Here is a 16,452-nt window from a genome sequence, read left to right on the forward strand (position 1 = left end):
TGTTGTGTGCCACATGCTGTTCGACCACGACACAGCGTGGAAGCTGTTTTCTTCAACCACGTCGCTGTTTCTCTGGTTTCACGACGCTCTAGACAGTAGACGAAGTTGAAGTGGAAAGCAGAAACGAAAGACTATGACATTGGAACAGGAGGCAGCTATCATTAAGGCAATCCCATCAGATGCTAAGAAGCCGAAGATTCTTTTGCTGTTGTATTAAAATATCATTGCATACGTGGCTGTGTAGTGGTTCTGTGGGCCGCAGAACTGTCTTCTTCTATGCATTTTAAAATTGTGCGCACCATTGGGCATATATTTGCTGTAAAGGACAGTAATGAATATAACGAAGTAATGTATATAACGAAGTAATGTATATAACAAAGTAATTTTGGCTCCCCCTTCAACTTCGTTACAACGAGGTTTTACTGTATACTGACATGGCTATTAGAGCACCCGCAGCAGTAGCTTAGTAGCTATGGAGCTACTCTGCTGAGCATGAGGGCCTGGGTTTGGTATCAATTGTGGTGGCTGTATTTCGATGGGGGTGAAATGCAAGAAGCTTGTGTACTTAGATTTAGCTGCACGTTAAAGAAACCCAGATGGTCAAAATTATTTTGGCACGTAAAATTCCGGAACTTTTTTTACAGGAGGCTTCTTTTAACCTTTAATGCGTAGAAGAAAGGGCTACTGAAAAATATTGATCTTATGAGAAGTTACAAGGATCCTTAAGGTTTTCTTTAGGTGCGTCTGTAGTGTGGGCTACTCACCTTGAGTAATTTTCCTTTTTAAAGGTGTACTCCTGCTCATTAGATCCACAGTGCAGCAAAATCTGTGGGTCATGTCACCCAACGAGGAACGAGAACCTGAAGGGCCTCGTTATTGTCCACTGCTCAACCCCCTTGTTTGCAATAAGGATAGATTGGAAGGGTCACTGGAGGATTAGTTGCAGTATCTCTCAAATCTGCCCTCAAATATGTGTTTTCTTGTTCAGCAGCACAGTGCTCCATCACTCTAGAAAGAAATGACGGGGATGTATGTTGAATTGCTTTATCGTGGGGTTCTGCTGTGCTATGGTGCACATCTTTTGCATCCTATGCATAAAAGATGCTTGCACTCTTTGTATTTGCAGGAGATCCACGGCACTTCTCTTGATGAGGTGGATGATCCATCTCTTGTGGCTAGTCAAATGAGTGAACATAGGGCAGAAAGTGTTATATTATCAGGTAAGCCAGCTCAATGTGCTCCGATTCTCCTCTAAAGCAAACCCTCTGTCTATGCCAAATTAAATACTATAAATGAATAACTAAATACTATAACAACCTAACTGTACCTTTCTTCCTCAGATCCCATGCTAGCTGGAAGCCCTGGGTTATTGGGATCTTCGTCAGACATTGACAGTGATAAATCCCACGTTGTGGATGGTCTTGATGGTGTGCCTGAAGATACTTGAGGCATTTCCTTGCTCTATTACTCACAGCCACGGTGTTAAAAAAGCCTTTCTCACACCGTGCTCACAACCTTATTTATGAATAGCACTGGTAAATAAAATGATGCTTTTAAAGAAAGTGATGTGTGTGTCTGTGATACAGTTGCTCACCCCACTGCATGCATAGTTAAGACAGAAAGTTGGGCTAGTTGGTAACGAGCATAATAAGACATGATTATGAGCTTAACAAAACAGGGGCTAAAGAAAGAACAGGGGACCACGTTAGTCCCGTGTTCTTTCTTTAGTCCCTGTCTTGTTGCGCTAGTAATCATGTCTTATTATGCATGCATGTGTTGTTACACTATAGACATCACCACAGATAAAATGGTAGAATTGTACATCTCCAAAATGTGGTCACTACTACAAAATCCTGAGTGATGCATTAGATAGGACTAATGTTTCTCCGCCGCTCTCCTTGTTGCTTTTTTAAGCCGACATAGTCGGCTTCCTTGAGGGCGAAACTGTCATCTTCACCTACTGCTGCCGCCTTCGTTACACTTCTTGCTATCAGAGATTGGACGTCGTAGATGCTTTACTCTTGGAAGACAGCGAGAGCTTATATGCAAGTATTTACAGGCAGTTATGTATAAGTGATCATTGGATCTGATGCACAAATCTTGGCTGAGTCAAAGCACTGCTCCTTCACCCAGAACACTCATGAGAGGTAGGGAGCTTGGTTTTAAATCGTTGGTTGCTCCTCCTAAACCACCTCACAACAAATCGCAACAAGCTATTGATTTGACTGGGTTGACTGGCACTTCACATGCACGTGATCACTTCTCTTTCTCCGCATTATTCAGAACACTGCCTGAAAAAGAAAGGAACAGGAAAGACAATCTGGGGCCTGAAATGTTATCACTCGCGTCATGCCGTTCTCGGAACTATTCTATTGACGAGGAACGTGAGAATGCGCGTCCCTTGTGCTACAGACAATGAAACATCATCCATAGGCAAAGTGGCAAGAGACACTGAACTGTGTGGAGTGCAGGGGCACATTAACAATATCGGCATCTGAGCGCTGCATCATCCCCATTGACACTAAGGGCCCAACAACAATGGCCACACTGCATTCCAGCGGGGTTTGTTTCCACGAAACCTTCAAAATTGAGTGCTCGTGAAATGTGAGGCAACGATCATTTTCACTTCCATAGCTTAGCTGTGTTCAGCCCTCATGCCTTGCGTCACCATCCTTTACAATGCGGTAGGTATTCTTGTGTCTCAATATGTCTGCAATTTTGGTCTTTGGGAGTGTAACTAATGAGCAATAATTTATGTGCGTATGTTTAAAAATTGTTGTCAAAAACTTGATCAAGCATAAGTTTGATGAACAGCGGGAGCTAGTGATTGTGATTGATAAAAGTCGCCAGGAAAAATTTGAGGCCTTAATATTCTGATTTAACCCTTTGCGGTCCGTTGTCGGGCAGGGCCCGACAACGCAACACGGCCGTAGCGGTCCGCTGTCGGGCACCGCCCGACAAGGGTGTTTGGGGGTTAAATTTCGCGGTTTTTCTCACAGCGATTTGTGCGCATTCTCTGTATACATGATGCGCCATCTCTTGAGGGATAAATAAACATTGTTTGTTGAAGTTTACTTCTTTTTGCACTAGGGTGCAGCACAATGTTCAGCACGGCTGCTGGATACCAGAGCGTTCTCACTTGCGCGCGGAACAGCACGTTCGTGCGCAATAAACATGATGCGCCATCTTTTGAGGGATAAATAAACTTTGTTTGTTGAAGTTTACTTCTCTTTGCACTAGGGTGCAGCACAATGTTCAGCACGGCTTCTGGATACCAGAGCGTTCTCACTTGTGCGCGCAACCACATGTTCGCGCAGTTCGCTGAGAAGCATGACCACATTTTCGTCGCATGCGTTTTACGGTGGTGCATTTAGTGAAAGCTTCTAGGGGTTTCCATTGTCAATAACTTTATTTTGAGGTGCACACAGCTGCAGAATCATGCTGAGAAAGAACAGCGACACCTGCAGTACCGCCGCAACCTCATCCTACAGCTGGTGGGTGACGTGAGGGCTAGAGCCAAAAATCGAGGCCCGTCTGCGCGGAAGGAGTGCGAGGAAAGGCTAGATCGGAGGAGCCATTTCATCTACAAGCTCCCAGGCCGAAGCAGCAAGGACTGTGCCGCTTCTAGCGTTCGAAAAACGAACGGAGGCAGCAGGGAAACTGTGTTTTTCTGCAAAACCTGCATAACAACCCTGGCCTGCACCCAGGAGAATGCTTCGAGCGGTATCACACGCTGCTCAAATATACGTAGAGGTGTTGCCTGCAGAATGCAAGAGAAAAAATATATATCCTTTGAGTTTTTCTTCCACAGTTGGTGGTTTTGGTAGCGGCGCCACAAACTGGCAAAATAGTTTCAGACCGGAACAGCCGGAAAGTGGGTAAATGTTTCGGACCGCAACGGGTTAAGCATAGGAAACTTAATGCAAAGCCCATAGTAGCATTCTTGATATGTTGGAACAATAAGTTTCAATTGTGGATAGCTCATCAAACCAGTTACTAAATTATTAATTACTGTGCTAATTAATTTTAACTCAAATGCCATATAATCATTTTTTAATGAATGTACCCTCCATGGCTAGAAATAAAGGTGAACAAGTTGTTCTAGTTATTGCGATAGCAATTATATGAACACTCCAAGTGCTTTTCTGCGGTCGTCGTCGCCGTGATGTTCGGTATAAAGTCCTAGGGCGACAACACCGTCTTCGTGCGCCATATGCTGTATGTGCGAGTGAAAGCGCGCGAGGGAAGCCGACGATCGCGGCTCATCTGGCGCCCGCAAGAGAGGGAAGCTGAAAAGAAACGCGCCGCCTTCTGTTGCGCGAAAGGCCGTGAGGGGGATGGGACAGAGGGAGGGAGGGTGGCGTTGTTCTCCAACGGCAACTGCGTATTTCGAAAGCAACTGCGTGCATGGTGCACCGATGATCGCGGTTCAATCTCGCGCGCACAGGAAGAGAATAGGGAATGCAGCGCAGAAGGGATGTGGGGGGGGGGGGGGGGGCGGCGGCGATTACTCGGGCAACAACTGCGTACTTTGCACGGCCGCGCGCACTCTCGCGCGCCTTATCTTGCGAGTGATCTGCAGGCGGCTCATACCTTTGTGCGTGCGATGTTCTTGTCGCTTAGTTTACGTTGAAGTGATGCACAGCACGAAGGTCACTTCGCTAGCTGCTGCTGCCGTGTTTCCTGATGCCAGCATTTTGACAGCGATGTGTCCGCGATTATCGAGTGTGATGTGTTCATGTTTGCCTGCGTGCGCTGACACCATGCTTATTAATTTAGTTAGTAAGTGGATGTTTGCAAGTTTATGCGGCCGATAAATTAACTATCCTTACTTCGTATAGCTGTCTGCTAATGTGCTATCGCAATCGATGCCTTTCGGGCGAAACTGCGGCTTTTTTTTTTTTGCTTTTTTTTTCTTGATGTACAAGGGTGTTTGGGCTTTCTGGGGTTAAAACTTACATATGTAGTCGAACATGTATGTGATGCCAAAGAAATATGCAGTTCAAATATGCAAATATTCCTCCACTAAACTCACACTCCACCTCAACTGAAGAAAGTGGATGGCAGCTAGGCCTCTCGGCAGAAGTGGTCACTGCTCTTCAATGACACTTCACAGCAATTCTTGAGAAGCGTAGCGACTTCCTCAGTCGAGAGGCGGTGTTGTGCTCAACTCAGTGGAGTGAATTAAGAGCTTCAAGTCAAGGATTGTTTGTGAATACGGGGGTAAGGCTACGTATGGTGGTGTTGCTCATAGAAAGAATACTAAGAGTGCTGTGTGCATTTATTTCTTGCTGAGCTCGCACGTGGCGGCTGCATCAATCACAGGAACAAAGCAAACCGTTGTAACGACGTCACGACCCATCCTCCTTTTGGGGGGTACGTACTTAGTAGAAACAAGTGTTGTAAACTATTTGGGGCACTCTGGTTCTTCCTACTATATTTTTTAAGGTGTAGAGCATTTAGAACTTAATGCATTGGGTGAAAAAAAAAATAAAAAAGGCGTTGGAAATGTCAATATACTCCTTGAAGTGCTCCTCACAAGTGAAGCTGTAAAACGTATTTATGAGCTCGGTGTCCACCTGAGCTAAATGGCATGAGATCAGTGGACATAATCCGACATATTCATTCAGTATGAAATATGCATGATACAGTCTAAGCATCATTTCATTGAAATGCAAAAGTCTGTGCCCCTTTGAAATTACTTTTACTATACGGCACTGTTTATTTATATCGAACATAGAACTCAGTCTTGCAGTAACAGCGATATTAGGTTAAAACAATTACGCTTGCACTGGAATTCTTTACCATTGCAGTGCTTTATGGCTCTTGCCCTGCTGGCGTGCGTATGGACATGTCAAGAAAAAAGTCGAGGAAGCCGACACAACCCCGAAGGTGGCAGCCATGGAGGAAATTAAAAATATCAGGTGGCAGCAGCCTTTTATACATAACTTGCAACTACGTCACACCGCGGAACTCTGGGATACGATCTCGCAAGGCGCCGCCATTACCGAGCACATTGCGGCAGACGACACAGCGCCAAGCTGTGCGGATTTCTCATTTCCCGTCGACGCCGTACGTCGCAATGGCGATTTGTGCAATATTTGGCTGCAGTACGAGAAGTAAGTGCAAATCGCATGAAAAGGGACCAGACTCGGGGATGTACTGTTTGCCTAAGGTAATAACAAATCAGTGCGACCGCACAACGGCGCTGTCCGAGAAGCGGAGAGGTACGTACTTGGCTTGCGCGCCTCAACAGGAAGGACCTCAAGAATAGTTTACCTGCAGAGAAACAGTCAAAACAAAATATCGGTCACAGCCTCCTTCATTTTCTGTCAGCAATCACACGAAATCGTTTTTTGTTTTTTCTATTCCCCACAACAGTTGTTCATTCTTGTGTTCGGCTGCAAAGCAAAGAAAAAAAATATGCGGTGACTGAGCACCACAATTGCTGTTTGCAGTGTTGGGCAACAACGGTAATGATCCCGTTTTGAAAGCAGCTTTCCTTCAGGTAATCTAATTTAAGGAAAAGAACCTCGGGGGCATGCAGTAAACTAAACACACTAAAGCTGCTTTCCTTTAACGGAAAGCAGGAAAACGAGTGTTTTTTTTTTTTTTTTTTTTTTTTTGCTTTCACTCTGCATGGCTCATTTCTGAAGATTGTGAAATTCGGTGTACCCCCGTGAACACAAGCTTCTTTCTTAGGCTGATGTATGTCCATGTGGTTATTGCTGTTTTTTTTTTATCATAAAGAGGAGTGCATTCAACTCACCTGCTAAGCAAGACAACTCTTAGCGGCAACATTTGGCAATGAGGTTCCGGACCCATCCGCTCGTAAAGTAGTTGTGCGAGTCGAGCGACTTGTAAGCTTTCATCTGATCTAATGAAACATAACACGAGATAATTTATAATGTAGATAACACGAGATAATTTATAATGTCAACATGGGTAACCGGTGGTAGCAGATCGCAGGGCCTTGGTCCTGCAGTGGACATAAAAAATAGGCTGATGATGATGACTTATTAGCACCGTGCTTATTAGTATGCTTGTACTTACTAAATTTTATTTTAAAATATTGCTTTTTGTGATCATTAAAAAAATAAACGAAAAAAAAAACGTGAATGACAAGCATCATCACGATTTGTACTACAGTCATAGTACAGCCTATGGTATAGCCATAGCTATCCATAGCCGCCTATTATATTCTGTTATTGCTAATTTTTCTGTGCGGCGTGCGCGTGAAAGCGTGGTTATTCTCTGGCGTCTGACAGCAGTGTGTTTTCGAATAGACGATATAATTTTAACGTCTAGAAATGGCTGAACTCGTTCAGAGAAATATCGAGGGCTTCATCCCCGAATTGGAGCAAATGGAAAGGACTGGTCTAGTCACTAGAGATCAAGTCAGGCAAGTGCGCTTCAAGCTGGGTGTTCAGCAAATCTCGGTTGCTGTCGGCGTTTGTTTGGAATTTCTACTCGTCATCACGTATAGCTATTTGAAATTCTAATAATTAATGTTGGCGTGGTGGTTTGACATGCAGAGAGATCCTGAGGCGCAGGAAACGGTTCGAGTATCGTCTGCGTCGAAGAAAGAAGTCCAAAGAAGACTACTTGACTTACATTCAGGTATTAATATTAGACTGTGCAAACGGCAGCAGTATAATTGCACCTGCTACCGCATAGAGCTCTTGAATACTAACTGGAAGAATGTGCTCGATAGGTGATGCGAAATCGCTCGAATTTAATCTTTTATACTAGCGTGTCTTTGCGCTTAACTCCCTTTAGTCATGATGCACTACCAGCCCACATCGCTACCCTTTTTAATCAAGCCCACCCGGCGGCCCTCGTTTAACGATTGTTTTTGGAAGGTATTTCTGATCACAGCAGCTCGAGTCAAAACAAAAGTCTGGTGCCTCAAAGAAACCTCGACTATTAAATTAAAGCCATTTCCGGCTCCGTAGTGCGCATAGCATCATTCTTAAATTAAACGCTGTGAAGGTACGTCGGGCGTACGCGAATACCAGAAGCTAAAGGTACTTCGGATATCACTGTGTCTAAAGGTACCCGGAACCTGGAGTCTAATGATACGTCTAAATATTCCGAGCCCTATGCGTCGCCGGGCGGGTCGCGGCTACGGCCTACCGATTTTTGCATATGTATCGTGCAACGAACCTTTGCATGCGTCTGCTAATATAAAAGACCGACAAGGAGCGAGCACTACCGAGCCATGTGTGTTTCGACACACCTAACCTAACCTAACAGATCGACAGTCGCGTTTATAAAACTTTACCAGCTTCTTTTTGCTGTATTTCATATACAGCGTCGGGTACGTCCGAGGTATCTTTAGCTTCCGGGATACGGGTACGGCCAACGTACCTTTAGATACTTTGTAAATGAAAGTCAGACATGTAAGTGCCTGTGGTGCTGCTGCTGCCTAGTATTGAAAAAAATCACCTTGGGAGTGACAGTGTGTGTGTTGAGCTCTCTGTGCATGATAACCCTTAGCAGTCACCATTAACCTGGAGGGCTCCACTGCGGTGTCCTGTCTGTATTAAATAGATTTTTGACCCGTGTGGCCTCGGGACAGTTAAACTTCATGTGAATAATTTTGCACGTAATGAAGATTGCTGTCACTCAAGTCTGTGGCTTGCCAGCAAACCCACCGACGAGTAACAGCTGCAGGCGACTCTTCTATTACGGTAGACTCACACTTTTCAACTGCGATTTGCTTTTGAGTTTGGAACTACTGCCAACAGTTGTGCCACGACGTCCTTGTGACCATTGCTCAACGGCACGATTTCTGGGATCGAGCGGCCGTATACATCGCCGCCAGAACACTGCACCTTGCACAGCTAGCCACACGGAGTACATTTATGGCTTCCTGGGGCACGGAATTGAAAGCATTTTGTTGGCTTTTCAACCTTGTGTGCAATCAAAAAAAAAAAAAAAAAAAACTGTGATTGTGTTTGTTCATATTTCGTCTCGACATGCAACGGTGATGGGCACTCAACACACTGAGCTGCACCAACCTAGGAGGTGGCGCTGGGCAGCACAATATGCTTGGTTGTGTGCTTCGGTGCTTTTTTCTATGTTAACAGTGAGCCCGCACTTTCCACTGCAATTTGCCTGTGAGTGCGCCAACTACTGCTGACCGTATCGCCACAACTTAATTTGCGTCCATTGCTCAAACGGCGTGATTTCGTACATCGCAGCCAAAGCACCGCGCCTCTTACAACCACACCAGACATGTACACGATACAGGGAAAAAGTAACCTATTACAATTAAAATTACTTCATTCAACAATGTAATTGATTAGTTATCCCTTACTCTTCCTAGACTAGTGCACGTTAAAGAACCCCAGGTGGTCAAAATTAATCCGGAGCCCTCCACTACGGCATGCCTCATAATCATAACTGGTTTTGGCACGTAAAACCCCAGAAAGAAAAACATCCACGACAGTAATTTAACAATTGGTAAAATGTAATCAATTACTTTTACATAGCTTTCCTCCCGGTTTTATCGACATTGCACAAATAACAGTAAATAGAACAAGCTGGCCTGGTTCCTTCAATGCCTCACCTGAACATGCTGTTTATCTTCATTAACAAGTGGTTTAAAAAATGTTTATTATCTCTTTGTCTTGTGAAGACTCCAACAGCGACACTGAAAACTCGCTAGATGTGTGCGTGAAGGGTAGGGTTGTGTTGAAATGTACACCCGTGAGCGAAAGTATACGGGGGGGGGGGGGGGGGGACCACAGGGTCGCCTGAATTTCTTTGTTATTAACATGCATGAATTGAAATTGATGAGTGCACTAGAATGTTTGCAATGCCAAGTTTGGACTGCAGTCTTCACTTTCGAGTTACATTCACAGACAGAGAAGAAAATCAGCTTTATCGTGCAATCCCTGGTTCGTGTGCTTTTGCTCATGGGTGTTTAAACATGTTGTGCACAAGATTGGGGTTACTCGGTCCCGTGACAATCAGGTCAGGATCTTTTATCAAACGCACTGCTTCATAGTTGCTGGGGCTTGGAGAAGGCGCTCCCACTAGGGCCGATGAAAAGCTGAAAAAAATTGTCTATGGATGGTTTCCTGGCATCAATGCCCGCAGTGGCCATCGCTATCGAGTGATGGCCACTGCGGGCATTGAATCATCGGCCAACATCTGATGTAGTGTTAAGATGAGAAAACGAATACTGGGTACCCTGGTTTGCCTGTCTGAACATACACATACGCGAGGCTGCTGCGTGGCACGACAGTGGCCATTCTACTGTAGTTCTTGACAAATTCAAGTGCTAAAAGCTGCACAGCCCATTACTGTTACAGCTTGGCTCGTCAATAAAGTAACTGGTTACATTTAATTAGTTGCTGAAAAAAGTAATTCAATTACAGTGAGCATTACCAAGTAAAAAAGTAATCGGTCAATTACAAAATTACCAAAAATAATTGATTACATGTAATTTGCTACATAAAACTGAACCACATGGAATCTTGTCTCATTAGCGCTTCCTGGGACTCCGAAACGAAAATGTTTTGGCAGATTTTCAACTGTGCATATAACCTACAGATCCAGTAACAGTGTTTTCTTCTTTTAAATTTTGTCTCAAGTTTCAGCGGCAATAAGCACACAAAACCACGGGCCACACTGTTGTGGCGAAACGCACCGAGCTGCGCTTGACTATAGAGAAGACATGCTCCACTGCAGCACAAGGAGGAAGAGCAATGGCGTAGAGGAAGCCCGTACTGTAATATCGTCGCATATTGCTGTCGCGCGCAAAATAGCTCAAATGGAGTTTGGGCTTAAACCCCACCAAACAGTCAAGTGCATGTATAAACGTCTATAGCCATGGAAGAATAATACACTTCTGACTTGCATAAACAAGGTATTGTGTTTATTAGCTTGGTTCATTGTCCTTTTGACTCATTGAAACTAGATTGATGGAAGCATTGGGCCCAGTGAATTGAGAAATAGCATTATAGTGGTGTGGTACATAATGCTTACTGTGTGCATGCCTTGTAAGAGAAATACATATATTGCGTTTTCTTTCTTTCAGTATGAACTGAACCTGTATGAGCTGCTTCAAAAGAGAAGAGCAGTAAGGGCTTCTACTAATACACATTTGCTGCAAACTGTGCACATTGCACTCTAGCTGTTCACTGTTGCTGTATTGTTTTCTCCAGAGGCTCCGAATAACAGACAAAAGGCCCGAGATTGATCTCATGATTGCAAAGAGGATCAACAAGCTTTTTAAGGCAAGCTATATTCCTTTCTGTTGCGTAAAATTAGCAAGCATGTTTGGTAACATTAAATCTGTATTGATCTTTCAATGCAGAAAGCTGTACTCATGTTCAGTGGGGACTCGAAGCTGTGGCTGTCACACATTGATTTTTGTGTGCGCATGGTGAGTGGTTTTTGTGCTATATTGAAGGTTGCTGGTGTTCATCATCATCAGTATATTTATGTCCATTGCAGGGCCTTCGAAGGCCTCTCCCAGTTCTCTCCAATTACCCCTGTCGTGCACTAGCCGATTCCAACTTGCACCTACAAATTTTATGATTTCATCATCCCACCTAATTTTCTGCCGTCCTAAACTCTTGGTACCTATTCTGTAACTTTAATGGTCCACATGTTATTTGCCCTTGTGCATTAAGTGGCCTGTCCAGCTCCATCCTTTTTTCTTAACGCTTTCCCTACCATGGGGAAAATAGGTGTATAGGTTACGCTAAATTTTTTTCTGAAGGAACTACTGCACTCAATATTTTATGCAATACGTAAGCAAAAAGCAGAATGAATGTACTTTTAACAGATAAAATCTTTATCAACGAGATATATGTCATATAAATTGCCAAAATCAAGATTGTGGGATAAAATGGAACAAAGTTTGTAAGGAAATGCTTGTAGCTACTAAGAAAAAAAGTTACGAGAATTATGAGATATACAAAATGTATTGCTGTCTAATAAACACTATCTCCGAAAAAATCAAAATTTACCATTGAACAGGTATTCTTCTACAAAACTTTAACTGCTAGCATTATGGTTGGGTGTGCGGGGCTGCGGTTGCCGATGCGTCATCGTCGCTCTCAAAGTCAAAGTACAATGAAAAAGCAGCATCGTCAGACTCGCTGCTGCTTAATCCATGAATAAAATCAGTCGCAGATGCAGCGGAATCACAAGATCTGCGATCTTTTAAAGTGCGCATGCTGCTCTCGGAGGCGGCATTGCTTTCTACTTTGACAATCGGGGAACTTTGGAGCGCATTCAAAGATCATCGTCTCGTGGAAAAAAAACAAACTGCTGAGAAAACTAAAATATAGTTCTCCTCCTTCACGTCCGATAGCGCAGTGTGTCCGTGAGCGACGCGGAAGGTCTCGAAAGCGGCGCTTCAAACCATCGATAGTGGGCTAACGATGCCCAATGGGCACGGTACGCAAAGAGTTAACGTTAACTACAGTATTGGCTATCCCCGTTTGCTCTCCAATCCACATCGTCTCTTAATGTTTTTGCTAACGTTTTTCGTTCCTTCACTCTTTGCACGGTGTTGCGAAAGGTGAGGTCCGAGCGGCCACGAAGATTTCATGGATGGTGCCGTGCCAGGTGCCAAGAGGAGGAGATATCCAGGGAGATTAGAAAAAACTGTTTTATGTACAAATGTACATACGGTATTTTACAAGAAGGGCTCCATGATATTGGAGCCGTCTACGTGCTAACATCTTTGCAACTTGTAGCGTTTACGTCTCCAAGCCTTCTACATGGTCGAGCGTCCTCACAACACTCAAGTCCCGCTGTTTTATCCCTTTCGTTTCCCTCTTTCACTCGATGAAGGAATACACTTTAGTTCTTTTAGCCAATGGCCACCTCCATCGCGGTCAGTTCGCGGAAGCCACCATTTCCAGTCAAGAGTCGCCTCTCCGTAGCGGTCAGTTCGCGGAAGCCCCCATATCCAGGGAGGGCGGCGGTTGTCTTGAAAGGGCTCCAGGTTGGCGCGTCACAGTCGGCACCGTGCCTCGCCGTAGTTCGGGTGGCGCTGGTAATTTCACGGAAACACACCAAAGGGCGACGTTGCCGTTTAGCGATGCATGAGGCAGCCTGGAGAGTAACTGCTCATCCATCAGTCCCAGGTGACACTTCTCGGCCGCGAGAACCGACAAGCGTGAAGAGCACTTGATAGCTTCCCTGAATGTCTATAAGGCCTCCTTTGTCCCGAAGGACCGCCAGACACAACAACGGTCCTTAACTTCTTCTCGCGCATCTTTGTTAACCTTCAAGTTTCTGCCCAATATGTTAGCACTGGTAGAATGCAATGATTGTAAGCTTGTTTTTCTTTTTCGACGACAGTGGTAAGCTTGTAATCAGGATTTTGTAATGCCTGCCGTATGCACTCCAACCCATTTTTATTCTATAAATTTTCTTCTTGTGATCAAGGTCCCCTATGAGTAATTGACCTAGATAAACATACTCCTGCACAGACTCTAGCGGCTGACTGGCGATCGTGAATTCTTGTTTCCTTGCCAAGCTATTGAATGTTTTGTCTTCTTCGTATTAATCTTCAACCCTACTCGTACACTTTTTCGGTTAAGGTCCTCAATCATTTGTTGCAATTCCTCCCCAGCGTTGCTGAACAGGACAGTGTCATCTGCAAACCGAAGATTGTTGAGATATTTACCGTTGATCCTTGCTCCTAAGCCTTCCCAGTCTAATACTAGCTTGAATGCTTCTTCTAAGCATGTAGTGAGTGGCATTGGAGAGAGTGTTAGATATCTTTAAAAAAAAAAACATTGCCACTTGTAGGATATTACCTTTTTTTTCTGTGAACAGAGGTGTAACTGGCATCATATTTGTCATATGTCATGCTACTTCTGTAGCAGATTGATAGGCAGGGCCCAGCTTCAAAAAGTTTTGTTCTGTAATAATCTTGATGGCTTGCATATATCGCAAGTTCTTGAGGCGACTATGCTTTCATTGTCTCTTCCTTCGATTTTTCTGCTGCTGCTGCTGCTGCTGTCTTGCACGTTGCGTAAGGGGGGGTGTGGTTCGGAGCGTGCATCTTTACGTGAAAGGCATGTGGCAGAGAGGAAAGACGACGCGAGAAACTCGTTTGTAGGTTTCCATCGCGTCGCATGTGCACAATGCCCTCCGGAGCTCCCGGTTGTATTAGCCTCTTGACAGCTGGTAATTATCTGATTTATTGCAAAAGCATTCCAGAAACTGCAGCGCTTACCCTCCTACTAAAGTGCAAAGGGGAGGTAGATAGTATGGTAGAGAGTCCTGCAGGGAGAGAATGGGTTGAACTGATGCTCTTGTGAAATGAGTGAATAACAGCCTTTCCACACTTAGCTCGCAGTTCCCATACAGGGGGTAGGGCGGGAGAGGAAAAAGATTGCGTGAGAAGGCAAGGAAATGTTACTACTATAGACATGACAGCGGTTATGAGCAAACTGAAGGTACTGTACGGTATGGTTCTGCTATTCCTGAAAAAATGAACACTATGTAAATTTGTCAAGCGGTCAACTGACGCAGTGGGTGCTAACGCAAAACTGTATTAAATCACTGCAGGGTCTAGGCGACACTGTCTACCGAAGCGGTTGCACATTGAAACAACATTTCTGTGCCCGTCGTGATATCTTTGTGGCTATGGCATTGTTCGAGGTACTGGGTTAGATCCCGATCATGGCAGCCCCATAATTCTGCCATGATGTGATGTGCCATGTGAGGCAATGACAATGCTCAACCCTCTCAGAGGTTTCGAACAATGGCGCACAACAGTGCCTCAAGCTAACATGTCTCCCTGTGGGGTCTGTGTTCCACGCAGACAAACAGCAGTGGTGCACACAAGGTAACGTTTAACATCAACTCACCACTCTCGTAGTGGACTAAACGTTGAAGAAATATAACATTCGCTGTCAACATCACCGCGAATTATCGTAAATCAATGCTAACAGCACAGAAAGCTTCGCTTATATTGATTCCCACAGTGCGTTGAATCCGCATATTTTTTTATAACTTTACCTTCTTTTTAATCCATTCCCGGGACCTTTTGCAGGGCTGGAACCATGCTGTGGGAACACTTTACACCCGCATGCTAAATCTTCATAGTCACAGGCCAGGTGAGCTGTCTTTATGTTATCGCTGTTCTCACTGTGCCCTTCAGCCATTATTTTTTCACATACCATATTGTTGCCAAGTGCTGCTCGAGACGAAGCTGAGGATTTTCTTTAGGCGCGTATGGAGGTTCGAGTTCATAACTGGTATGTGTGCTCCTGTGTCAATCAGTGCTGTCACAGCTACACCGTCCACATCCAGGCAATGTGAACAGTGTATTTACTTGATTTTAATGTGCCGTTGATTGTAACGTGCATCCGATTTTCATGGCCAGGAGTGGTTGCTCACTCACCTGCTTTTTGTAAATGTATTGTTGTAAATGTGATTTGTTCTGACTTGTAAAAATAAAGATTTATTGCGTCCCTGCTATGGTGAACTGGGCATCACTCTTCGTCGCTGTCGGAGGCCTCCTTATTACTATCAGCAACCCAGAACATCTCACATTCAGTGCCATCTTTGGCTTTTGAAACACATTAAAACGCCTTGGAGACCATGGCAGCCTAATAATCTTACAGAGCGGGCACAAAGCTACCACAGTATTTGCAGCTGCAGCAACATTGCATTGGATAACAGAAATGTTTAAGGCCAATGCAGTTTTGGTTCGCATTTAAATCTAACAAGCATTTAATTTTTCAATGATTTTTTTTCCTAAAGAAAGGCACCTTATAGTAGAGTGAAAATGGTACTTGTGATGTCGTGTTAATGATGTCTAACAATATACCGCTATGTCTTTGTCTTCATCAGTTGGCTGTTTCAAATTTTTACATGTGGCCGCTGTTCTAGACATCATTCCTTCTCGTCACACTTTCTTAATGTATGTCAGCATGAAGCAGAAAGGCACAAGACAGCTTTGTGTTTTAGTAAAACATTTTCTTGGACGAGTTGATTAATAACTGAAGAGAAAAACAGAAGCGTGAAAAAAACAAGGATGAGACGAGTACATAGGACTGATGCTTCCTGTGTGCCAGTCTTGTGTATTCGCCTCGTTGTCGTTTCTTTCGCACTTCTGTTTTCCTCCTCATGTATGTGCCTTGTCCCTTTCTGTTCTGCGCTGACATACATTCACAATGATGTACCAACTCGCCTTAACTACCACCTTTGAGCTACTCCTTCCTGTGTCGCGACCTCCCACTTTTTAAACTGACCACATTATTTCTTGCCATCGATTATCAATATTCATTGTATTGCTGGGTGATTCCATGTAAGATCGAACAAAGGGTGGCCGGTCGGCCTATTAAATTTATTTCAAAATTTTATATATTGTTCCCTGATGAGTGGAAAGAAAATATCTGCAATGGGGTTTTGCTGACCCGCCGTGGTTGCTCAGTGGCTATGGTGTTGGGCTGCTGAGCACGA

The 16,452-nt window shown here is 44.3% G+C and overlaps 2 protein-coding genes across 3 annotated transcripts in view; both read left to right on the top strand.

The window, feature by feature from the left end:
- The window catches only part of LOC119460587 (cyclin-D-binding Myb-like transcription factor 1), a 68,017-nt gene extending 66,451 nt beyond the window's left edge, over positions 1-1,566 (top strand). For both annotated transcript variants that reach the window (XM_037721596.2, XM_049672579.1), the window contains 2 exons: positions 1,127-1,220; positions 1,341-1,566. In XM_037721596.2, coding sequence (XP_037577524.1) covers positions 1,127-1,220; positions 1,341-1,447 — 201 coding nt within the window. In that variant the 3' untranslated portion in view covers positions 1,448-1,566. The remainder of the gene's footprint in view (positions 1-1,126; positions 1,221-1,340) is intronic.
- Positions 1,567-7,194: 5,628 nt separating this feature from the next.
- LOC119460589 (U3 small nucleolar RNA-associated protein 6 homolog) overlaps positions 7,195-16,452 on the top strand; it is an 85,587-nt gene continuing 76,329 nt past the window's right edge. The window contains exons 1-6 of the mRNA XM_049673200.1: positions 7,195-7,406; positions 7,540-7,620; positions 11,051-11,092; positions 11,178-11,249; positions 11,330-11,398; positions 15,038-15,101. Of these exons, the coding sequence (XP_049529157.1) occupies positions 7,311-7,406; positions 7,540-7,620; positions 11,051-11,092; positions 11,178-11,249; positions 11,330-11,398; positions 15,038-15,101 (424 nt within the window). The 5' untranslated portion in view covers positions 7,195-7,310. The remainder of the gene's footprint in view (positions 7,407-7,539; positions 7,621-11,050; positions 11,093-11,177; positions 11,250-11,329; positions 11,399-15,037; positions 15,102-16,452) is intronic.

The sequence above is a fragment of the Dermacentor silvarum genome, chromosome 8 (assembly GCF_013339745.2).
Source record: "Dermacentor silvarum isolate Dsil-2018 chromosome 8, BIME_Dsil_1.4, whole genome shotgun sequence".
Taxonomy (NCBI): Eukaryota; Metazoa; Arthropoda; class Arachnida; order Ixodida; family Ixodidae; genus Dermacentor; species Dermacentor silvarum.